Below are 24,149 nucleotides of genomic sequence, written 5' to 3'. Positions count from 1 at the left end.
TTAAAACTCGATTTACGGCTGATGCAATGTCAGTGTCTGTCCTCTAGGGGCGCAATCACGCGTACAGTAAAGGTACACAAGAGCACATCGAACGGAAGTTTGAACAGGAATAAATCCACAAATTGGACGAAAAGGTTCTCTATAGTAACAGGTACGTGAATTCCGATATTCACAACAATCATATCAAATATTATCAAGTCAAGTTCGCGAGCGACGCGTGTAATTTACAGTGGTTAGCGCGAATTAGGCGCGTGCTAGTAGGCCGCGAAGCCTCGGCCTTTTCTGCCCGAGTTGACGGAAGACGGTGAGGGTAGTCGTTTTGTGGAGGAAAGTTGAACCATTCCGCAAGCTCGAAAGCTGCTTTTCTTCAAGGATGATGTCTTTAAAACGGCGTTGAACGTTTCTTTAGTGACCAGCGCACAACGCCATCGAGGACGGCGCCAATTCAACTTTTGCCGAAGAGGTGAACAAAGAGAACTTTGTGCTTTGTAACTGTTGTCTGCTTTTATTTTCGCCTCGTCTCCTTCATCAGAGTTTTAGTTAGATTATTTTTTTTTGCGCTACAATAAAGGTGGTCGGTCAGTGTCGGAGGCAAGTGTGGTTAATAAAGATGTACGCGCACATGCTCACTAGCAAGCGCGGGCAAGACATGTCTGGGCATAGTTCTCTGCACGCTCGTGACGTCACGGACGGAGCTTTTGGTGGAAAGGAAACCGAAAAATGTTTGGAAATTACGCTCATCTGTATTATGTCACTTTATTTTTAAGCATAAACTATCTTTTTGGGCACGGGGGAAAATGTTTTGTTTTTTTCTGTAAAAAAAAAACCCCGAACAGATCTCGGCGTACTATATTCCTGTCATTGTCACATCCTCAGATTTTATGCATGTTTTTAAAAGTTGCAGTTGCATCTATGGCGTTTTTTCATGACGTATTTGCATTAGGCATTTTGATGCACTTAATTGTCTTTGTACGTCAGCTTTACATCAACTAAGAGTGAGACAAACAAGCACAATTTGTCTCTTCTGTCAAGAATTCTGCGAGCAAGAAAAAGGGCTTTTTTTTGTTCTCTCTCATGAAAAGAGAATGTACGCTGTGGTCAGATATGCGGGGCATGTCTACATCGAAGTCACATCGGACCTGGTTAGAGCAGTTTGGATTTTTGTTGAGTCATTTGATTGGACTAGTCCCGGCATGTCTGTGTGTGTTTATGTGTGTGTGTGATATAATCAGCTGTTCCAGCGAGTGAGTGGCGTGCCGCTGAGTCAGCCGGGCTGGCTGTGATAGGCCCACCGGACGTGACAGCGTTTACTCACGTTCCGGTCTAGTCCCGACATGTCCTGGAGGCTGTATAAGAGGCAGCGGCTGCCTCCGCCTCAACTCTCGCACTCGCCACTTTAACTCTTTGCACTTGCACACGTGGACTACTGAACGATACTCCGGTAAGAATTTGTTCTTTCCAAAGACTTTTGGTGCAGGAAGAATGCTTTGGAGTTGCTATAGTAAGGTGACAAATTCACGTTTTGGAGAGAGAGAGCGAGGATGGCACAGAAGAGGCGCAGCGCAGCCGTTGACTTGTTTCTGCTCATGCGACTGACATTGTGCGCCTCTGTGTGCAGATTATCATCGCCATGTCAACCGAGAAGATCGACAACATGGACACCAGCCACGACAACAAAGTGGTAAGCGGCGATTGATGACTTTTTTTGCTATCTTGCCATTCGCGCTTCCGATCCGCAACTTTTTTTTTTGCTCTATTTCGCCGAGTTGTGTGTCATCACTTAGCTGCTTGTTTGGGTCCAGGTGCGGCCCAAGTTGGAGTTGTCCACTTTGCTCAAGCTGGCGGGCGCCACCAAAGATGTGCTGACCTTTAAGGAGGTGGGAGCGGCATGGAGCGGCCGGACCTGCCGAGTATCACCCGGCCTGTGAAGAGCGCGTAGCCACTCTGCAAATGTCTTGTGCTCAGGTCTTGTTCTACCTGGGCCAGTACATCATCCAGAAGCAGCTCTACGACAAAAAGCAGCAACACATTGTGCACTGCGCGCAAGACGCGCTGGGCCGCATCCTCGGAGTCGACAGGTTCTCCGTCAAGGAACCTCGGTCAGCCGCGCGACACTCAAACGCCAACGGATGATTCTCGTGCTCAAGTCTCACCTTTAAAGCATTTCTCTGGTTTTTTATGGGGGGGACAGGCTTTTTTTTGCCATGCTTGCCAAGAACTTGGTGATCGTGAGGAGCCAAGGTAGGACGTCCTGCCAGCGGCTGTTTCATTTCTGCACAAAAAAGACAAATGAAATACTCATCATTCCGTCAAAACGCTTGTGTGCGTGTCGTGTGCTGCAGAAGCGACACAAAGCTCCGGCGAAGCTGCGAGCGGGAGCCAGACGCCGCAGCAACAACCCACACAGGTCAGACACTGGCTCGGCTCACATTTAAAAACAAACAAAAAAAAACAGCCTGGCAATGGCACTTGTGTGCGTGTGTGTAATGACGTTATTTTGTGCATTAGGAAAATGCGGTAGGAAGCTCGTCATCTCCCAGCATGCGCCGCCACCGGCGAAGGCGCAACAGGAGCTCCAGGAGCAACGACGCAGGTGAGTGGACGGCCGCCTCTAAAGGCGCTGTGTCCAGATGTAAACACATCCCCCTCCTCTCCGCAGGTCCCTCCCACGTGTTGCCGGGTGAGGAAAAAGACGCCGCCGGGTCGGACGAGGACGACGGGGAGGGCTCAAAGAGGAGCCGCTCGGACAGCTACTCGCTAACCTTTGATGACAGCCTGTCCTGGTGTGTGATCGGCGGACTGGGAAGCGGGCGCAACAGACACAACAGCCAGTCCCCAGAGAGCACCGTGAGTACGAGACGGGATCTCTCGTGCCGCTCTATGGATTTACTCAACATTCGACTCTCTGCGTTTGAAGTCTGCCTCGCCGGATTCCGCGGCCGCGGCCGCCGACTCGGACGGCGACAACTTCAGCGTGGAATTTGAAGTGGAGTCTATCGACTCGGACGATTACGATGAGGACGACGCCTCTTTGTCCACTGACGATCAGGTAGGACAACACAGACAGACGCGGGGCGGCGCCATTCATATTTGTTGTCATTGGCCGCAGGTGTACGAGTTCACCGTATTGGAGAACGCCGCCGACGACGACTCGTTTGACGAAGACACGGAGATCACCGAAGCCGTGAGTGGCGGGTCAGATTGTCCGAGGCCAGAAGACCGGACTCGAGCGATTTGCCGTTTGTGCTCAGGACTACTGGCGCTGCAACGGCTGCGACGAGTTGAACCCACCTCTCCCGAGGAACTGCCTGCGCTGCTGGAGTCTGCGCCAGGATTGGCTGTGCGCCTCGGCCACCCGCCCGGCCACGTGCGCCCACGCTCCGGGTCAGTTGGGCGACTGCCGTCGTCTCAGCAGCAACATTGAGATGTGTGCAAATGCGCCAAGCCCCGCCTGCCTGCCCGCATGGCCTGTAATCCACACCATTTGGATCAATATGTCACTTTGCTGCCACCTTGTGGCAGTTTGCCGTGACGTGCTGAGAGGTTTTCATTTCGAGAGATGGATGCGTACCTCGCACGTGTGTTCAGCGAGTGATTTGTCCCGCTTTTTCCCAAGGTTCCGACGCCGAAGACGGCGTGGACGTTCCGGACGGCAAAACGGTCAAAGTCTCGTCGGCTCCCGAATGGCAGGAGGCGATGTCACGACCGTCCTCGTCCTGCAGCTTGTCCTCGCCGGAGAAGTCGTGGACGTGTGATTCGCAGCCTTCGTCAAGCACCAACTCCCAGGAGACGGTGGGCAGCTCCCAGGAGATGGCTGCGGGCGGGCCTGAGCTGGAGCGCACCGTGTCGGCCGACATGCGGCTGCCCGACTCGTGCCTGGAGCCGTGCCTCATCTGCCAGTCGCGGCCCAAGAACGGCTGCATCGTCCACGGCAAGACGGGCCACCTGATGTCGTGCTACGTGTGCGCGCGCAAGCTGAAGAAGCGCAACAAGCTGTGTCCCGTGTGCCGCCTGCCCATCCAGGCCGTGGTCCTCACCTACCTCAGCTGAGGTGGCTCCTGGCCTTCCAGTTTGGTTGACCCACGTGGCGTGTTTGTTCAGCTGAGGTGGCTCCTGGCCTTCCAGTTTGGTTGACCCGCGTGGCGTGTTTGTTCGTCTACCTCAGTTGAGATGTGCCGCCCGCCGGTCGCGTTCTCCTCGTTCGTTTGTTCGTCTCCACCGTCCAGCGGTCAGAATGTTTCGGACTCTGTTGAGTTCCAGTGCAATCAGAGTCAGCAAGTTTGAACAAATGTTGTGTGTACCGAAAGCTCGGTATAATTTCACAATAGCTCTCCTTTGTTATTTATTTCGGCACACGCACACTTTGAATCGAGTTGAGTTGTTTGAACAACTCTTGCTGTTTAAATAAGATTGAAAGATTTCTAACTTTATTTTCTAACTTTATTTGCAGTTGTTATAAAGGTTTTGTTCACATTCTGCTTGTGATCATTTACTTACACGTGCACTTTACGCAGAAACACACTTGATAGAAATTTACTATGTTTAAGTCAAGAATTCTCTCTGTGTAGCACGGGCTCCCTCTAGCGGCACGCATCAAAGTTGTTTACGGAAAGTCAAATATTTTCATTTAATCGTTTGCAACTTCATGTTGAAAATCATTTTAAGGGTACATTTTTGTTTTGACTATTGCACATAAGATTTTAATCGACGGCATATCAATTGATGTACATGTGAGCTCGTGGTTAAATAAGGTCAATGGTGCTTAACAATATGAAAAGCATAGTTCCTACCTTCTGCTGCAACGACGGCTACATTTTCGGGCTTGGTCTTAAAGAAATCCGTGACTCGCTGCTTTAGTGTGCTTAGCTGAATTGATGTGTGCCTGTAGGTCGTTGGCACTTTGATTTGCCACAGACACGTAAGTGCCTGCCTTACTCGTTAGCCACTCAGCTTCATATGCATCACGACCCTGGTGGTGAAAAAATTTGAATTCCTCCGTAAAGGTGCATTTTCGTTTTGGCACTGTCTCCACTCCCTGCCAAGCACGCGCCTACTTCCTGCTCATGCACACAAACACACAATCAGCAAGGTGGACTTATTTGCAAACGATTACAGAGAAACCTGAAATGGAACGGAGTGGCAATTCAAGTGTAGTCACGAGGTCCAGGAGGGACATGAGCGGTCTCAGTTGAGCAAGAAACGGCTCGTGCAGTATATTCCGTTTTGGACTCCCTCAATTTGACCATATGATCGCAAAAGTGTACCGTGTGTCGCCCTCTGCTGGACAGTGTGAGAAAGGCTCCCGTTGATGAATTCTGGAAATCCAAAACACATGTACGAGCCGTTTCTTGAGTCGTATGTAGTGCTGTATATGTTAAATATAAGTTAAAAAAGTAAAAGAGCGCTTTAATTGTATTGTTTTTATTCTAAAACGAAAATAGAATATATTGCGAGAACCAAAAATACAACGACGCGAATATTCGTTTTGGATTCCCTCAATTTGACCATAAGATAGTAAAAGTGTACCGTATGTCGCCCTCTGCTGGTCAGTATGAGAAAGGCTCCCGTTGAGGAATTCTGGAAATCCAAAACAAATGTACGAGCCGTTTCTTGAGTTGTATGTAGTGCTGTATATGTTAAATATAAATTAAAAAAGTAAAAGAGCGCTTTAATTGTATTGTTTTTATTCTAAAACGAAAAAAGAATATATTGCGAGAACCAAAAATACAACGACGCGAATATTCGTTTTGGATTCCCTCAATTTGACCATAAGATAGTAAAAGTGTACCGTATGTCGCCCTCTGCTGGTCAGTATGAGAAAGGCTCCCGTTGAGGAATTCTGGAAATCCAAAACAAATGTACGAGCCGTTTCTTGAGTTGTATGTAGTGCTGTATATGTTAAATATAAGTTAAAAAAGCAAAAGAGCGCTTTAATTGTATTGTTTTTATTCTAAAACAAAAATATATATATATATTGCGAGAACCAAAAATACAACGACGCGAATATTCGTTTTGGATTCCCTCAATTTGACCATAAGATAGCAAAAGTGTACCGTATGTCGCCCTCTGCTGGTCAGTATGAGAAAGGCTCCCGTTGATGAATTCCGGGAATCCAAAACAAAAGTACGAGCCGTTTCTTGAGTTGTATGTAGTGCTGTATATGTTAAATAGAAGTTAAACAAGTAAAAGAGCGCTTTAATTGTATTGTTTTTATTCTAAAACGAAAAAAGAATATACAATTAAAGCGCTCTTTTACTTTTTTAACTTATATTTAACATATACAGCACTACATACAACTCAGGAAACGGCTCGTACATTCGTTTTGGATTCCCAGAATTCATCAACGGGAGCCTTTCTCATACTGACCAGCAGAGGGCGACATACGGTACACTTTTGCGATTTTATGGTCAAACTGAGGGAATCCAAAACGAATATTCACGTCGTTGTATTTTTGGTTCTCGCAATATATTCTTTTTTTGTTTTAGAATAAAAACAATACAATTAAAGCGCTCTTTTACTTTTTTAACTTATATTTAACATATACAGCACTACATACAACTCAAGAAACGGCTCGTACATTCGTTTTGGATTCCCGGAATTCATCAACGGGAGCCTTTCTCATACTGACCAGCAGAGGGCGACATACGGTACACTTTTGCGATTTTATGGTCAAACTGAGGGAATCCAAAACGAATATTCACGTCGTTGTATTTTTGGTTCTCGCAATATATTCTTATTTTGTTTTAGAATAAAAACAATACAATTAAAGCGCTCTTTTACTTTTTTAACTTATATTTAACATATACAGCACTACATACAACTCAAGAAACGGCTCGTACATTTGTTTTGGATTTCCAGAATTCCTCAACGGGAGCCTTTCTCATACTGACCAGCAGAGGGCGACATACGGTACACTTTTGCGATTTTATGGTCAAACTGAGGGAATCCAAAACGAATATTCACGTCGTTGTATTTTTGGTTCTCGCAATATATTCTTATTTTGTTTTAGAATAAAAACAATACAATTAAAGCGCTCTTTTACTTTTTTAACTTATATTTAACATATACAGCACTACATACAACTCAAGAAACGGCTCGTACATTTGTTTTGGATTTCCAGAATTCCTCAACGGGAGCCTTTCTCATACTGACCAGCAGAGGGCGACATACGGTACACTTTTGCGATCATATGGTCAAATTGAGGGAATCCAAAACGAATATTCGCGTCGTTGTATTTTTGGTTCTCGCAATGTTTTTATTCTAAAACGAAAAAAGAATATATTGCGAGAACAAAAAAATGCAACGACGCGAATATTCGTTTTGGATTCCCTCAATTTGACCATAAGATAGCAAAAGTGTACCGTATGTCGCCCTCTGCTGGTCAGTATGAGAAATGCTGCCGTTGATAAATTCCGGGAATCCAAAACAAATGCACGAGCCGTTTCTTATTTGTATGTAGTGCTGTATTATATTTTTGGTTAGAAATTAAGAGAGAAAATCAAGCTTTCCAAGCAACGGTTTGCGATTAAAACGCAAAATGTTAGAATAAAAACAATAAAATTAAACCACTCTTTTAATTTTTTAACTTCTAATTATCGATATGATGCAAGTGTAGGCTAATATATATATTTTTTTTTTTCACTTGGGTCATAGTTGCCCATTCTTCCTTGCAGACTTGCACAAGTTCAATATAATTGTTGTCACTTGCTGTGAATACAAATAAACTACAATAATAAAGTTAAAAAAATCAAGAACTCTATCTTAAGTCTGTTACAATTTTTGGACTCCTTTTAATTAATTGTCGTTGAATAGTCAACATTTTTATTTCATTGGAGATTTGGAGCCTACAAGTGGAAGAGCATCTTGTGGCCATTTGGCCCATCCAAACACTTTTGTTCCCTAAACATATCATCAGGGAGCAAAGTGGATGGATCCCCTGACAAGAAATGCAAATTGTGGCCATTGCACTCAAAAGACTCCACTTGCGCTAATGAACAAATTGTGGCCAGAAAATACAGTTTTGTGGTCACAAAAAAAAGTCTAACAAACGGAGCGCACCTTCATTACAAAGTGAAGTTGCCCATGAAAATACAAGTCATCTGGATTTTGTGCACGGGTTCCATCTACAACCTAATATCCATCCATCCATCCATCCATCATGTCTGCGAGCGTGCTCTTCACCCAGACACGTCCGTACCGCTTTCTTCTTTTACATTCACAGCCTCAAAATGAGTCGACGTACACAAACGGGTCACAAAGACATTCGAGAGCAAGTCGCTAGCTCCACTTGAAGGCACTCCATGGTGGCAAAAAACAACAATGTTCCACTCACCTCAGTGAAGTCCATGAGGCTGCAGAATATGTCATAGGGAATTAAAAAAAGACATTTTATGGCCACAAAATGCGTGTTTGCAAGTCTGAGGAGGCTACGTGTAACTTAGATTGCTTCGACCAGCCCTAAAGAAATCGAAGAAATGCGTGTCAAGAGCTCCTAAATGCGTCTGAATATCAGAACCGACCAAGAAAACCTTCAAAGTGTCACATTTCAAAGATATAACACCAAAAAAAAAGTACCACAGAGTCGATTCATATAAAAGAAACAAAAGTGCACGTGAAAAAAGATCACGATTCAGTCTTGATTCAACACAGCGTGTTTTGGTTTCTCCGTTTTCCAGTCCGAGGCATCGTCACACTTGCTTTGTGAAGGTCCACAATTTGCTGTGACTTATTGGGAAGGCAGGCGCCTCACACGCAGGATCAAAACTAACATGGGCCAGCGCTGAGTTCCGATGGGTCCAAAATACCTCAGTGGCTTCTTCATGATTTTTCCTTCTGACTTTTCAAAGATCCGTCACTTTGTTCTCCAGGGCGGCGGCGATCTGCTGCAGTCGTAGCGTCAGCTGGCGGTTCTGGGCGGCCGGGTCTTCGTCCAGGGACCGAATGATCTGCCAGAGAAACGGGAAAGGCGTCAAAGCTTCTCCGACGCCGGCGTGAGCCGAGGCCGAGCTACGTTCTCACCGCGTCGTAGTATTTGCTGGCGTACTGGTACAGTTGATGCAAGGCCAGCTGCGTGTTCAGCTCGTCCGTGTGTTGCTGCACACACACACACACGTGCGCGCACTGTCACATCAGCAGGCGCAGGCGCAGACGCTCGTACGTACCCTGGACACCTCAGCAAGGTATGTGTTCATGTCCTGGTCGCTGACGGGAACCATCTGCTGGATTCCTTTGTAGTAACTGCCCAAGACAAATGTGGAACATCACTGTGTGTGAGTGAGAGCTCTTTTTGTGTAAGCGTGCGACTCACTCGTCCACCATCTTCTTGTAGGTGGAGATCTCCTTGGCGTAGAGCAGCTTGTTGCTCGGCGACTCCTAGAGGGCCAAACGCAAGCAGATGTCGGCAAGCTGCAAAGATGGAGCTTTGCAGCGAGGCGTACCCGGCTGAGTTTGTGCTCGGTCTTGGTGCAGGCGTCCATGAAGGTCTGGGCGATGACGTGCAGCGAGGCGTCCACCACCTCGTTCACGTGCACGTCAAAGACGAAGTGGGGGTTGCGCAGGATGTTCACCCAAAAGCGCAGCGGCAGGCTGAGGACGAGCTCAGGGTTAAAGCCGGCCGGCCCTCCTCGGGTTTGTCGCGAGGGGTGAGCCGGCGGCGCCACCTGTTGGTCTTCCAGATGTGCAGCGTCTCCTCGTCCACGTTGTCGTGCCGCAGCGCCTGCTCGTCCAGGAAGTCAAAGAAGTACTTGACGGGAGGTGGGACGGCGGCGCTGGAGCACAGAACGCTGCGGAAGAAGTCGTCCACAAACTGCTGCAACGTGCCCTGCGGAGGCGCGGCCGGCGCAGTCCAGCGTTAGGCGCCGAGCGAGCCAGCGAGAGCAACCGTTGGCTCGGGTTCCGCACCTTGACGGAGAGCAGGCGGGTCAGGTAAATCTCCGTGATGGCTTTGGTCATGGACTTGTCCTTCATGCTGCCTCGCTTGGACTTGACCTCGTCCAGCTCGTCGGCCGCCCGCACCAGGTGGAAGGTGTTGTCGTCCTCCAGCAGGGCGTTCCCTGCCGCCGCCGCACGGTTAGCCACTCCCGTTGGGACGCGCCAGCCTAGCGCAGGCGCATGCTTACGCTCTTCAAAGTTGTCCGGGTGCTGGTGGAAGGACTGCGTGTGCAAAACCTTGGACAGAACCAGCGTGGCGTTGTCCCGAACCTGCCGGGAGCACACACGTGATGTCATCGCTCGGGTCGCGTGATGACCTCATCACCAATATTCTTACGTTGTAGTGAGCCAGAGTGTTGAGTCTCTTCCAGCGTCCTTCCTTCTGCGACGTCAGGTCAAGGTCGGACAGAATCTGACCCGTGGAGCCGGGACGCCACTCTGGACCGTAACGATCCAATCGATCAAAAACGCTGCTCGGCAATCAACCAATCAATCAATATGATTACCGAGCGCCACGCTCTCCACTTTTGGCCTCTGCGAGTACGGAAGATTCCTGTACACTTGATCGATGATCTTCTCCTTCACCTGTGCAGTGGAGCAAACGTCGGTCCGTCAGTCAATGAAAAGTAAGGAGCCAATCAAATGAAGGAGAAGTTCGAATGGACCACCTGAGAAATGGTGTCACAGTTCAGAACCTTCACCGGCGTCACATCTGGACCTTCGCCGTGCACCAGCACCTGCAGGGTCTAAAACCAAACAAAGGTGACGCTAACTTCCATTAGCTTGCCTATGGGGTTTTGCTTGATATGTTAGCCTTAAGCTAACGGCCAATGTTTTGTCCTCTTTTGTTTTCCAATTTGTGTGGAAAGGTCTGACTGACCAGCACGGAATACTCCACGTCGTCTCCCAGCAGCCCCGTGTCGTTGAGCGTGTATTTGGCCTTCTTGACCTTGGCGTCCACAGGTCCTTTCTCCACCTGGTGCTTGAGCGCCTTCAACAGCTTGTAAAGTGGCTCACCGGCACTATCCTGCAACACGCCAAAATGGCGCCATCAAGTGGCTATGCTAACACAAATTGTGCGTGCGTGCGTGCGTGCGCGCTTCACCCTGAGGAACTGGTAGAGACAGACGGACATCCAGTTGCACAACATCCTCTCCACCACCGTCTCCGACCTCCTGAGCATGAGCTTGGGGTTCTTATTGTTCACGTGCTCGTCGATGAGCTCCAGGAGGAGCGTCCTGGTGATGTCGGTGTAGTAGACCAGCTTGCCGTGCAGCGCCACCGTCAGGAGGGAGGCAAAATCGCCGCGGGCGCGCGCGTTGAAGTCCGGCTGGCTCTCCAGCGTGTGGATGAACTACGGAAGAGAAAGAAAAGCCGCTCCAAAGCTGCTCCGCAGGCAAACGGGAAGCGTGACTGACGTTGATGAGGAAGGGCTTGCTGTTGAGCAGGTTGGAGAACTGGTTGAGAGCCTGCGTGACGATGGCCCTGCGGGACTCCGGGAAGCGCACGCGTCCCGCCAGCACCGAGGCGGCGCCGTCCTTGGAGGGCAGGAAGAGGTTGCGGTCCGTGTACGTCTTGTAGTCCAGGAAGGGGATGCGCGCCTCGCTCAGCTCGCTGGTCTGGTCCTCCATCTCCATCATCAGGTCTGAAAGGCCACAAGGTCATTTTCTCCATCTTCTCAAGGTCACGTGTTTGGAGCCTACCTGTGAACTCCTTTTTGCAGCGATCTCTCACGCTCTCCTCCAAATTCTCCAGCTGATGCTTGACCTTCTCGTACTCGCGCTCGGCCTGCTGACTCTTCCTCCTGCGGTGAGAGGAAGTGAGGCGGTGGCGGCGGCGGCAGCGAGGTGCGGCGCCCTCACCTGTAGCAGTAGACGGACACGGCGATGAAGAGCAGCATGGGCACCACGACGGCGGGGATGATGATGGCCAGGGGGATGTCATCCTTCCACGGGTAGTAGACTGAGCCCACCACCCACTCACCGTGACCGAACTTCACCTGGGCGAGGAGGTGTCACGCGGGCAGCACGTCCAAAGGGTCACGCATGGCGAGCGAGTGCTTACCACCAGCTCCAGAGGGTCGTTGGCAGCATCTCGCCGTTGGCGTTTAGATCGAGCGCGGGGCTGGGACGACGGCGCGTCCAGGATCAACTTGTCGTCCTGTCACCGTCCACAAGGGGGCGTGACGCCTCATCGCAAGTCCAGATGGCGCAAATGGGCTCCTTACCTGAAGGATGCTGACGTTGCAGAAAGCGTCCCCGACAAAGGCCTGCGCCTCCAGCGCCGTCATGGCCTTGGCGAAGCCTCGACCCTGCGCTCGGCAGAAGGAGCCGATGACGAGCGCGGACGGCAAAGGAGGACGAGCGCGGACCGCAAAGGCGCTGACTCACGGTGACGATGATGACGCTGGTCTCGGTGAGGACGGTCTTGGGGAGCTCGTTGAAGGTGGGGTCGGGGTGGTAGCTGAAGGCCTTGAGCTCCTCCTCGGCGTTGTCCAGCAGCAGGACGGCGCGCAGCGAGCGGCTGTCGCTCCAGATCACCGCCGGCGACAGGAACTCCAGCACGCTGTCGTTCTTGCTCAGCGACTCCTGCGCAAACTGGAGACAAACGCTTCAGGCACCCACGGCGAGATGGAGGGAGGGACGCCGGACGTGGGGTTACCTCGACGGTGGCGGTGTCCTGCGAGAAGTCATCGGCGACGGGCGCCACCTTCAACGTGGCCCTCTGGATCAGATGGAAGCCGCTTCCCCTCACGACGATGCGCCGCCCGCCGCTGAGCCAGCGACAAAAGCTCACGCAAAGCGCCAAAGACCACAAAGCCGGACGGCGTCCCAGGCGCTCACCACACAAAGCTGGACTTGGGCGAGTAGTCGGCGATCTTGGGGTTGTCGGCGTACTGGAAGGCCGCCGCCACCTCCTTGCTGGTGTTGCGCCCGTAGTTCACCTTCACCGCCAGCGGGTCGGACGGAACCTTGGGCCCGCGGTATTTTCCCGTCTTACACGTGATGATGTCGCCGAAGGACAGACTGACGGGGAAGCAAAGGTGGATTTTGCCTGCCGCTTTCACGTCCAAGCAAACGTTCTTTGTCAACGGGCGCTCACACTCGACACGGGACTCCGCCCACCGAGACGGTGACATCATCTTGGGAGGCCGTGTCCAGGTCTCGCCCGCCGATGGTGATGACGGTGCCGCCGGCCGCCGGGCCTTTGGCGGGATGCACCGCGTCCGGCTTGGGGTCCTGAACAAAAGGGACACCGGCTTTCCACTCTGCCTGGACAACGAGACGGCCATCCGGTGGACTCACCCGATAGGTGAAGAGCACCTGAGACCTTCCCGTGCGCCCTCCGTCCACCTCCACCTCCACCACGCCGCTGTTGCTCGACTCCACCGGCAGGTCGGACGGCGGCGGGCGCTTGGCCGGCCCGATCTCGCACACCACGCTGACGGCGAAAGCGAAGATGCTAAGATGTAGCGCTTGAACAGGGGGGTGAGGACTTTTTCTGTCCATCAATACCTGGTGGAGACGGAATATTTGTCTTGCAGGTGGCGACACTCCACGCCGGCCACGCTGATGCGCTTGACGTCAGCCTGCTTGATGCCCATGTTGGAACCTCTGATGGTCACCGAGATGCTGCCGTTCAGCGGCCCGAAGCGAGGGACGATCTGAAAAGCGCAACCGTCAAAGCGCACAGGGAAGGGGGGGAGAAGCGAAGGCGTCGCCTTACGTCGGTAATCTGAGGGGCGGGGCATAAGGCGGGCGGTGGCGCCGGGCACAAGTGGCGGTAGACGCAGGCCCGTGAGGCGGCGCACCACACGCAATGGTACTTGGCGTCGGCGTGCTTGCACAGGCTGCAGTCGGCTCGGGACACCGAGCAGTTGTACACCGTCACTGTCAAACACACCAAGACACGTTGAAGGCGGCGGTGGCGACATTTTCCTTCCCGCCGACCTCCCCCCCTCCCTCACCTGTGAGCGTGCTGTCAATCTTGCGCTTGGTGTCCCGTTCGATGACATGGAAGGAAACGTTCACCTCCTGCCGTTCGCTGTAGGAAAACTGCCCACGCATGCACACACACACACACAATCAGAAATGCAATCCATCACAGAGATTTGGGAGCGGACGATCGATGACTCGGCATTTTCTCGCAAAGGTCGGCTCATCCGTCAAAGCGGAATAACAGCAAACCCAAAAAAAAAAAGTCAAACGTCCGTTTGCACGCTTAGCGGGGCGGACGGTGAAGAAAAGAGCTTAAAGTCGTGTCAGCCCGCAGGGGGCGCTGTCGCATCACTTTTCATTTTTCAAGCCTATTAGTTATTCTAAGCATTGCGGTGCCGGATGAAAAGTAAATAGACTGGAAATATGAATGTCAACAGAGTCCAAGATCAAATAAAAGCAGAAGAACTTCGGGAGGTGGTTACCTCATATCCTCGAAATCGAAAGTTGGAGCCGGGCTCCTGCATCACCTCCTCCTCCGTTTCCTTCATCAGCTCCGTGCCCATCACGAATTTGCGGCCCTGACGGCGACATCCATTTTTAATCTTCGGCAAAGCTCGACGCATTTCGGTCAAATGAGCCGCGTCCTCACCGAGTAGATGTCGAGGTTGCTTCCCCGGAAGCTGATGGGGACCTCGAAGCCCACGGGGATCAGCAGCGGCTCCGGAGACTCGAACTGAGGACAGCGCTCCGGCTTGGACCGGCGCAAAGACAACAAGGTCAAATTCGCTCGTACGCCGTTGCGAAGGAAGGAAGGAAGGAAGGAAGGAAGGAAGGAAGGAAGGTCCAACCTGTTGAGGTTTGATGATGTGGCCGGCGTCCGCCGCGCCGTCCGTGTCGCTGCATCGGTGCTCTCGAGCGTTCCACTGGCAGCCCCACTCGCTGGTCACGCAGGAGATGCACCTGAAAGGCACGGACGCGTCCAACCACAAACGACGCCATACGGGTGTCTGCGTTTGCGAGTGGGCTCACGGCGTGTTGGGATTCTTCCGGACCGTCGCCGAACAGTTGTAGAAGCGATATCGTCCCGACGTCACCACGATCTTGTCGTTCACCACAATTTGCACGGGGATCGACACGTAGTCTGAACACACGGGCAAATGCGTGGCATAAGCGAACATCTGCCGGTGTCCCTCAAGGTTCTTTCTTAGAGCCACTTTCAAACTCACAAAGCGGGTCAAAGTCGTTCCGAGTTCTGAGAAATGACGTCCTGCTTACCTTGATGCTCGGGCGTGGGCGGGATGTCCGCGGGGTCCGGCAGGGAACAGATGACGACGGCCGGGCTGCCCATCACCACGCCGCCGCTGAGGGACCCGTTGAAGAGGCAGCGCAGCCCGTCCGACTGCCGGAGCCGCGGCAGCGCCGGAACGCTGATGTCCACCTGGGGAAGGACAAGCAAACCACGGTCGCTTGGTGGCTTTGGGCGCCGCCGCCACCCCGTCAAAATACGGCCGCACCTGCTGCGTCTTGTGGCAGCTGAGGCTCGGCGGGTCGAAGGCCCGAATCTCCACGCACTGCTGATTGGGCGACCACAGCCACGTGTTCTCCACCGACGACCTGCCGCACTCCTGCTGCCTGGTGCACCTGCGACGGACGAGTGCGGTGCAAAGCTAAAGCGCTAAGCTGAGGCGCTAAGCTAAAGCGCTTTGGCCTACCTTCCCTCCAAAACACACCAGCCGCAGTAGGGATCCTTGAGGGACATGCAGGACTGGCAGTCCGTCTTCAGGTGGCACGATTGCACGGGAACCTTGGACATCTAAGTTCATGACCCAGCGATAAAGAGCAACGTTGGTTGTCAGCGGCGACAGAGGTGTGAAATGCGGAGAGCACCTTCTTCCCGCTGGCGATGTACAAGTGCTGCAGCTGAGAATCCAGCAGCAGGTCCTTGTTGACTTTGTCGCCCGTCACTTCGTTGGACGCCCGCCCGTAAAGCTCCGGGTGGGCCGACAGATGCAACTTGAGCACCTGGAAAACAAAACGGAAAAGGTTTTTTTTTTGTTGAACAAAAGACAAATTGAGCGCGACGTACTTCTCCGTTGGCCGTGCCCAGGAAGGCCACGGCGTGGCCCATCTCCACGGAAACGGCCACGGCGGTCATGACGCCCTTGCGGATCAGGGAGGGCTCGGCCACCAGGGCCACGTCGGCTTTGCCGGCCAGCGGCGACGGCAGGAACTCGGCGCCGCACTTGAACTTGGCCCCCCTATTGTGCTGAGGTCGGCAAAAGCAAAAAAAGAAAAAATGACAACGTGTCAAAGCGCTAACTCTCCGAAGGCTTACCTGATTGTTGCTGCTGCACAGACCGCCCGACTTGGTGGAGTACGGCGAGTAGACGGCCGGACTGTCGTGGATGAGGCCGCCGTCGCTGTAGCAGGCGCTGATGATCTCCAGCAGCCTGGTGTTGATGGCGCGCAGAGGGTACATGCCTGGCAAACACAGCAAGGAGCACAACACTCAAGTTGCCGGCGCTAGCGATCGGGAAAGGAGACCTACACATGGCCGAGATGCTCGGGTCTTCGTCGGAAGTGAAGGTGACAAAGAGAACCTTGTCGGAAGCCAGGATGTGCCCGTACTTGCCCGACCGCGTCAGATTCTGAGCCAGAACCTCGCCCGGTGTCGTCACGTAGGCGGCCTGCGGCAGATTCACCGTTAAGATGACGTCGTAGCGGAAGTGGCTCTTTCAAAAGGAGCCAAATACCTGAACTTTATTGAAGTGGTTGTCGGCGCTGCAGTTGAGCTGCAGCTCCGTGTACGAGTAGTAACTCTGGTCGTCCTGGCACATGCGCGAGATGAAGGTGAAGTTCTTGGTGTCCTGCACGCCCAGCGTGCGCGAGAACAGGAAGTAGACAAAAGGGCCGTCCTTAAAGGCGAAGCGAAAGTTGTGCAGGTAGCGCAGCACAAAGGAGTTGGCCTGCACGGCCGAGGCGTCGATGATGTTCTCGAAGATGTTCCACTCGCCGTAGTCCCGCAGGATGCGCGTGGAGATCAGCTTGGTGCTGTCGTGGCTGCCGTAGCCTTTAGCGACCTAGCGTCGGGGCGGGAGGAGCATTCAGGTGGGCGGTTGCCAAAGAATTTGACTGGAGCGGCTCCTCACCAGGAAGACGGTGAAGTTGTCTCTCTCCTTGGTGAAGTAGGACATGACGCCCACCACCGAGACGCTTTCCTCGGTGCTCACCACGTACGACTTCTCGCCTTTGTTGTCGCTGAAGTAGATGACGTGCTCCACGTTGCTGAGGTTGCGCAGCGAGCAGATGCCCCTGAAGACGCTGCCGCACACCACCAGCCTGTCCTCGGCGCCGTGCACCAGGAGAAGCTTGTTGTGGTTGTCCGTCTCGACCGCGTCCTCGCAGGTGTCCGTCACGGGCGGCGTGCACTGCCGGTTGTCCCGCCGGGGTCCCGTCTCCACGCGGGCTTCCGCCAGAAGGTCGGCCGACAGCTGGTAGAGGGCGTTGACGGCGCCCGCGTACAGCCGCCCCGTGCGGGGGTCTTGGACCACGTTGTTGATGAGCGTGTCGGAGTGGAACTCAGGGTTCTTGGCGCAGGAGACGTAGAGGAGCACGCTCGCCGCGGTGACCAGGAACGGCCACGCCCAGCGGCGCGCCATCGCAGCTGCTCAAAGATAAACAGACAAGAGATCTGATTGAACTTGGGGTGTCCCGCAAGGTTCTTTCTTAGAGCCACTTACAATCCAACAATTGACACGCGTCAAAAAACGACCAGCGGCAGGCAAAATTTGAGGAGTGAATCTTCAACACGCGAGGACTAATTTGTCAGAAGAAAACGACGAGCGCGTGAAATGAAAACCCCACAGGGGACACAATGGTGCCAGCGGGGCACAGGCGGGCCGGGCACAAAGAGCCGAGCCAGCCCGCGGGACAAAGAGGGCCCGACACTGACGACACCGCCATCAAACTGGAGCCAACTTAGCTTTCCATCTATGCTCTTCTATCACTTCCAATAAAAATGGTTGCATTCTTTGATGATTTCGCAGAAGACGTTCGCAAAAAGTGCTTTAACTTTAAGAAGCAAGAAAAAAATAAATAAATAAATAAAGGGCTCTACAAAATGCTTGCGGGATGACAGCGGGGAGAGGAAGTCCACTTCCTGCGTGGATGGCCGTCAACAACTTCCTGAGGGAGCCTCTTTGGGAGGTCACGACCCGGGTGGGTGGGGGCTTATTGCACGCAGAACTTTGCCGCGCCTTCCCAAGAGACTCGCTGTCTGTTTTGGAAAGTTAAAGGCTGCTTTTCACAAAGCCTAGCAGCCATCGCTAGGCTTTCAAGGCCAGAAGGTGGCGCTAGAGGCACCGACCTTACATGGTGCAGAAATTCTAACGCAACTTTCGGAGCGCCGCTTCAAAAAGCCCGCAATCCGAGGCCTTTCTGACCACTTGGCAAAGTCCAAAACTTTTCCTTTGCTGCCGCTGACCTCATTCTGCAGCCCGCGTGCGTTCCATGTGGGCGACATACGGCTTCTTAATGAGCAATTTACATAATTAACACAGCGAGGCATGGCGGGCTGCCCCCCCGACGTTTGCGTTGACGGCAGCTGACAAGCGACGCGGAGGAGGTCCGCAAAGCCGAGCATCTTGTGGGAACGTTGTGCAAATGACACACGCGCACAAATGCGCATTAGCCCATGCCGACACGCTTTAATGCCAGTTGGCAGCCGGCGGCGGGACAGATCACAGCGGTGGTGGCTGACTCACTCGCTTGGGATGAGACAAGCGTTCAAAATAAACAACACGCACAAAAAATGCTTTTTGCTGACACGGCAACTTTCAACTTGTCAGCTGCTGAGCCACGCACGAGCTGGTGCATGTTTGGACTAACCAAACAAATATGGCGGCAAAGCACTACTTTGTCGAAGTGAAACTCTTGGGTTCAAACAGCCATGGGAACCTTCTGTGGGCCAAAGTGAAAAGTGATCCCGGCGAGACGTGACAGGCAAGAAAAAAAAGGGAAGGAAAAGAAAAGAGGAAAAAAAAAAAAAAAGCTGCGCCAGAAGAAAAGACCACCATTTAAGGAGGCGGGGGAGACTTGTTGAAAAAGAAATCCCACTCACCTGCTCACTTTTGGGGCGGGATGAGCTCCGGGGACATCAAGTGACTCGGCCCCTCCCCTTCCTGACACACACAAACAGAAAAAAGGTCAATTCCACCCAAATCTATAATAAATAATATAAATTTTATAAATATAAATCTAATATAAATAACAAGCGCGTTCCTTCTCGTAAGCAAAACGGTAGCATAGCACTACTTTTGTCCGATTTAGGAGGGGGCCATTTTGGAATGTTGACAGAATAGTTTGAGTTCCAGCTCAGCGCCAGCGTTTAACATTATTGGCAGCTGGGCAGCGCTTCAAAAGATGTGGCGAGTATCTCAAAGCGCCATCCGCTTGCTGACATCACACATGGCTCAACTTAAGAGGCCAAAGTGCTCCTAGCTTTTTTTTTTTTCTCCCCCCAAAACAGCTTGAAGACATCACGTTAGCGTTAGCGAAGCGCCTCAAACGCGCACTTGCGTTTACAACCAGGACGCTCCACGCAGGAGCAAGATTTTTTTTTTTGGCTCCAGTCGGCCTTGAAAAATTCACGCGCAGATGACAGATGACTGTTGTGCGTGGCAAACGTACTCACACTACGAGGGGGTTGAAGGTCATGAGGCAAGTTTCCTCACATGCAAACACGACCTTTGAACATTTGCAGGAAAACCAAATAAAGGGACAAACACACACACGCCACTGATGTGCAAACACACAAAGGCTCACACTTCCCTTTTTTGTGCTAAGGGCCAACGTGTTGCCATTCGAAAAATTCTCCTAGTGCTGGACTAGTAGCACATCAATGCTAACTAGCGTGGCATCGAGTCAAAGCGGCGTTGTGGAAGCAAAGCGAGAGGGAACCGTTCTCTGACCTCGGCGACCTTGCTGCCCGCTGGCTTCCTGTGTGACAAACGTTGCCAGTGTTCCGTCTTGCATCATTTTCCTCATCTTGTCGCAAAAACAACTGCTGGATGCCGAATTGTCATCGCATGACTCACCTCAGAAAAGAAAAACATAAAGTACAGTAGGGAGGGAGGGAGAGAGAGACTCCTACTGCACCGGTCCAGCAACTCACAAATTCAAACCACATTTTCTCATTCTTTTCATTTCTCAGTCTTTACCAAATTGACAGCCAATCATAAAAGCCACATTTTCAGATTGGACACCACATCCACCACCGTCTAGTCACCAGATTGTGCATATTTCACATGTGGCTGAAAAGCTGTCACCCATCAGAGCAAAAAGGACAGTCCTTATCTGGCCCACATTCCTATCCTTTTTTTTTTTTTTTTAAACTACGTGACAACTTGCTGCTCTTTTAAGGATTTTATTGGCATTTTATTGAGCGATGTGGAGTGGTGCAATCAAGTGAGGTGTTGGCTTTCTCTTTGCAGACTTGCTCAACAGGATCGGCCCACGGAGCCTGTGAGAGGCTCCAGATGTTCTGCGTACTGATTGGTCCCAGACACATTCCACTCGTCCCCTCGTGCCAGATCGGCTTGAAGGGAAAAAAAAAAAAAAAAAAACGCACGCATCTAGGTCGCCTTGTTAAACAGCAGGCAAGGCGCCTGCACCTCCAGGTTGGCGTGCTGCACATAACCCAAAGCAAAGAAAAGCCATCGGTATTCGTGCCGAAGTTCACACCACAAGAGCTCGCAGGCAAACAGCAGCAAAAACAAACGAACGAAAGGCAGCAGCAAAAACAAACGAACGGCAGCAGCAGCAAAAACAAACGAAAGGCAGCAGCCGCTCCTTGCGTTAAAAGTAGCAGCACCTGTCTCAAAAGTGCTTCCAAAAGATCATCGTACACGCTCGCACAATACAATTCAAAAGGTCAAACACATGCCGGAAATTCCAAAGTTCTCACTAGTTGGTGGATCAGCTAAAGTTTGGTTCGGCGAGTCGACCGTCCCTCGGCTAAGTCCGGTTGGACACTAAATTGCATGATTTGTGCTTGGAGTACGGGGCGCCGCTCGCTTGAGAAGGAGCGGACTATTTACTGGACAAAGCGTGTGGACTTACCTTCGTCCCGTCGTCCCGTCCCGTGGTTTAGCTACTTCCAAAAGAAAAGTGCTCACATCCTGCTTCGCTGAAACAACTTCAACGACATTCCCAGGAAAAAGTGAAAAAGAAAGCAAGTAGTCGCGTGGTGTAACTTGGCAGCTCCCGGGTGAGGAGCATTCGGTTCGGCCACTATCTCCTGCTCGTGTGAACGTCAGGCCAACTCTGCTGAGCGAGACGAGTGTGTGGAATTGGAATTGGGATGAGGAAGAAGCATCCTCCTCTTCCTCCTCCCCCAGCTGGAGCGCCCCCGCGCGTCTGTCAAGGTGCCTACAGGCGGCGTCGCCACTGGTCGGCCATGTTGGAACAGAAAACGCCTCTGTTGCGCTGCGCTCTAGTCGGCGGTGAGTAGGGTGATTTACTCCATTAAAATACTCGTAACTTTCTGAACCCTTGATAGTTTTACAAACGAATTGGTTGAATGAAAAGCTTAATGATATTCAGGCTGAATGTTTAACTTGGATTGGTTTGAATTTTAAAGCACTTTGCAAAAAGAGATTTATAAATGTGTTTTTTTCTTTTCAGTGCCGTTTTGGCCTGGCTGCTTCTGTCAAAGCCACTTAAGCGTGCTGCGGCCCCCGCTGCTAATTGAGCCTTTCTTTGCACACAGAGGAGCCTTTGTTGTCGGAGAATTAGCGCGAGGAGAAATCGTGCTTCCTAACGCTTCCATGTTGCTGGGAAGGCAGAGAAGAAGAACACATGCATGTGTTCAGGGAACAAGGCATGGAGTAACCCGCCCCTTCGCTCCATGATCAGACAGAGTTCAAAGGGTCAACATCAGGATCCGAGTCAAGAATTGACCTAACCCTGACCTCGCAAAACCCCAATCTAACCTGTTCCAAGTGCAAATGAGAGGTATGGAAAGCTGCTGGCCCTGAGGGCAGCTCCTTTACTCGCGGCTGCCTTTGTCTGAAAAAGACTTCCAACACCTCATCAGAACACTGCCCACAGCAGAAGTGTGTGTGTGTGCACAAGGTGTCACTTATGAATGATTCATGAGCATGTAAATGAGATGGATGCAGGCACGCACACCTCAATTTGCGGGTGTGTTGGAAAGGCAGTGGACTCGGTGATATAATCCATCATGGAAATGGAGTCAATGAAATGGTAATAATGGTCATAATATGAGAAATGAAGCTGCATTTAAATGGGATTACCGTGCTTCTAGCGTGGCAATAATGTACAATGCTTTGAATAAATACTCGGCAACACATTAGACTGAGGCTAAATGCGATTAATGTTAGGGAAGTATTATTGCAGGCATTATTATTCATATTTATGCTTTCTCAGGCTGCAATACTAGTGGAGCTCAAATAACCAGACAAATTCCTTTCATGTTTTAAAGGCGATGGTACATCGTGTTAAACTTGACACGAAATAAAACCTGCTTCAAATATTAACAAGTGCAATGGCTAAACACACACAGGGAATTTTGAACTATTCCAAACAGACAAACACCAAATGATGGTCAATGGCGCCCTCTAGTGGAGAGTAGAATACATTATTATCCCAAAATGATGCATTTGTCGCCCTCCAGTGGCTTAATGACCGCATATCTCCAGCTCGTTATTTGTTTATAACAGGAGCAGGGAAAAGGTCAATTTTGAGGTCATTGCAGCATGGACAAAAAAAAACATAAATGCGTTTGTGTGTGCGTGTGTGTGTGTGTGTGTTGTGTGCTGTGAGTGTATGTTGCTGTTGGGGATGTCCACCACTTCCTGCGCAAGGGCAATTGGTCAGGCAGGCCTCAACTTTTCTCACACTGCCGACTTCAACTAAATACGCACGCACGACAAATAAAGAAGATTCAAATTAATGGAAGAACTCATTCTTAATCTATTTTTAAATAATCCTGAGGATGTGAATTAAACTTGCATGCAGTGTGTACGTGTGTAAACAGAAGAAGAGGAGTGGGTGAGTGAGTGGGAGTACTATTTGTCACACCCAAGGGAGATGATCAAATTGTGTGCGCGCGCACACACACACACACACACACACACACACACACACACACACACACACACACACACACACACACACACACACACACACACACACACACACAGCCTCCCAAAATGGCTGGGGGCAGTTGAGAGTCTTCTTAATCCCGTGCGGATGTTTTCCAGTGTCTTTATCCTCCTGGATATGATGTTTCCATGGCAACAACATGAAAGTGGTAATCGGTTTATGATGCTTACACATTCAATCATATAAAAGGACTACATTTAAGACTATGCATAATACTCCACTACTATATGTCTACATTATATCATGTATTGTATGATGAAGGATATCCCTTTTCACTTAAGTGCTATTTATTCTTTTGTTTTACAGCGCCCCCATCCTGCAGTGGCTTGTACGACACATTAGCGCCGTCATTTGCAATATTTCCACATTGGTTGTGTAGAAATATGCAATAAAAAAAAATGGTAAACGTTACTGATGTTTTTGCGTCCATTTTTGAATGAATATGAGATTATTGTGGATTCTGATGCATCTGAACGCAATTTACGGCTATTTCCGGTGTTCATCATCACCTTAAAGACGTCGGAATTCCCCATTGGCAGTACTGCATCAGGTTTGAGGTGCCAAAAGCTGCTTCTGACCCCGGGTGAGTGTCCCCCCGTGTATGTCCCACCTCTGCTGCTCATGACGACAGTCGGAAAATGCACCTTGTGTGCAAACTGCTCCATGCCAAACTTCATCGACCAAACGATCGATATAAGAGTCGTGTCGTCATAACTGGATCATGCATTTCTCGATAGACCCCCCGCAATAAATATTTTTGTCATTAGAAGGTTTATATGTCATCGGCATTAAAATTGGACTTTTGCAAACATGCTTATGTGCAAAATGTAGATTGAATGTAGGATGGTGTCCTTGTGTTAGGTGGACGAAAGTGAGTGAGTGATGCTAACAAGCGGGACAATTTAAAATGTGAACACGTTGGAGCTTTCCTCTCGATGAACGTTCTCCTCGAGCATGCCCAATACAACCTTTATTCCAACAGATACAATATTTGCTGTAGTGTATGCGCGCGGCCGTATAATTATGTGTAAACGCAAGCGTCATCAAATCGATACATTTCAGAATGGAGTTTGGACTGTGTCCTGCTATAACGCT

The 24,149-nt window shown here is 50.9% G+C and overlaps 2 protein-coding genes across 12 annotated transcripts; one reads left to right on the top strand and one right to left on the bottom strand.

The window, feature by feature from the left end:
• Positions 1-37: 37 nt before the first annotated feature.
• On the top strand, positions 38-4,476 carry mdm2 (MDM2 proto-oncogene). Of its 8 annotated transcripts, none has more exons than XM_037243752.1 (13): positions 38-151; positions 1,619-1,681; positions 1,803-1,877; positions 1,966-2,099; positions 2,192-2,241; positions 2,343-2,407; positions 2,509-2,593; positions 2,660-2,847; positions 2,918-3,049; positions 3,107-3,184; positions 3,252-3,384; positions 3,617-4,087; positions 4,138-4,476. In XM_037243752.1, the coding sequence occupies exons 2-12, from the start codon at positions 1,631-1,633 to the stop codon at positions 4,048-4,050; spliced, it is 1,425 nt and encodes a 474-aa protein (XP_037099647.1). In that variant the 5' UTR covers positions 38-151; positions 1,619-1,630; the 3' UTR covers positions 4,051-4,087; positions 4,138-4,476. The 8 variants fall into 8 exon arrangements, with proteins under 8 accessions (XP_037099647.1, XP_037099646.1, XP_037099648.1 ...); XM_037243751.1 differs by having other exon boundaries at positions 3,617-4,092; XM_037243753.1 differs by having other exon boundaries at positions 3,617-4,092; positions 4,129-4,476.
• A 3,318-nt stretch (positions 4,477-7,794) lies between these two features.
• On the bottom strand, positions 7,795-21,196 carry plxnb2a (plexin b2a). 4 transcript variants are annotated; one of them, XM_037242582.1, is made up of 41 exons: positions 20,988-21,196; positions 18,988-19,048; positions 17,018-17,532; positions 16,622-16,948; positions 16,417-16,555; positions 16,204-16,349; positions 15,955-16,134; positions 15,756-15,890; positions 15,581-15,681; positions 15,383-15,509; positions 15,144-15,306; positions 14,898-15,009; positions 14,717-14,828; positions 14,518-14,619; positions 14,351-14,446; positions 13,898-13,985; positions 13,657-13,820; positions 13,446-13,594; positions 13,236-13,371; positions 13,033-13,169; positions 12,774-12,956; positions 12,592-12,703; positions 12,321-12,527; positions 12,158-12,241; positions 11,995-12,090; positions 11,793-11,929; positions 11,634-11,734; positions 11,349-11,575; positions 11,036-11,284; positions 10,811-10,957; positions 10,599-10,676; positions 10,437-10,515; positions 10,268-10,368; positions 10,119-10,200; positions 9,901-10,052; positions 9,660-9,820; positions 9,438-9,585; positions 9,308-9,372; positions 9,162-9,237; positions 9,019-9,093; positions 7,795-8,945 (listed from the first exon to the last, which is right to left on the bottom strand). In XM_037242582.1, exons 3-41 carry the CDS (start codon positions 17,525-17,527, stop codon positions 8,841-8,843), a joined length of 5,589 nt encoding a protein of 1,862 aa, XP_037098477.1. In that variant the 5' UTR covers positions 17,528-17,532; positions 18,988-19,048; positions 20,988-21,196; the 3' UTR covers positions 7,795-8,840. The 4 variants fall into 4 exon arrangements, with proteins under 4 accessions (XP_037098477.1, XP_037098480.1, XP_037098478.1 ...); XM_037242585.1 differs by having other exon boundaries at positions 15,955-16,138; positions 16,211-16,349; XM_037242583.1 differs by having other exon boundaries at positions 18,988-19,051; positions 20,983-21,195.
• Between the last annotated feature and the right edge of the window lie 2,953 nt (positions 21,197-24,149).

Source organism: Syngnathus acus, chromosome 23 (genome assembly GCF_901709675.1).
Source record: "Syngnathus acus chromosome 23, fSynAcu1.2, whole genome shotgun sequence".
In the NCBI taxonomy this organism is placed as follows: Eukaryota; Metazoa; Chordata; class Actinopteri; order Syngnathiformes; family Syngnathidae; genus Syngnathus; species Syngnathus acus.
The sequence above is the reverse complement of the archived record's forward strand: the minus strand, read 5'-3'. Positions and strand labels throughout refer to the sequence as shown.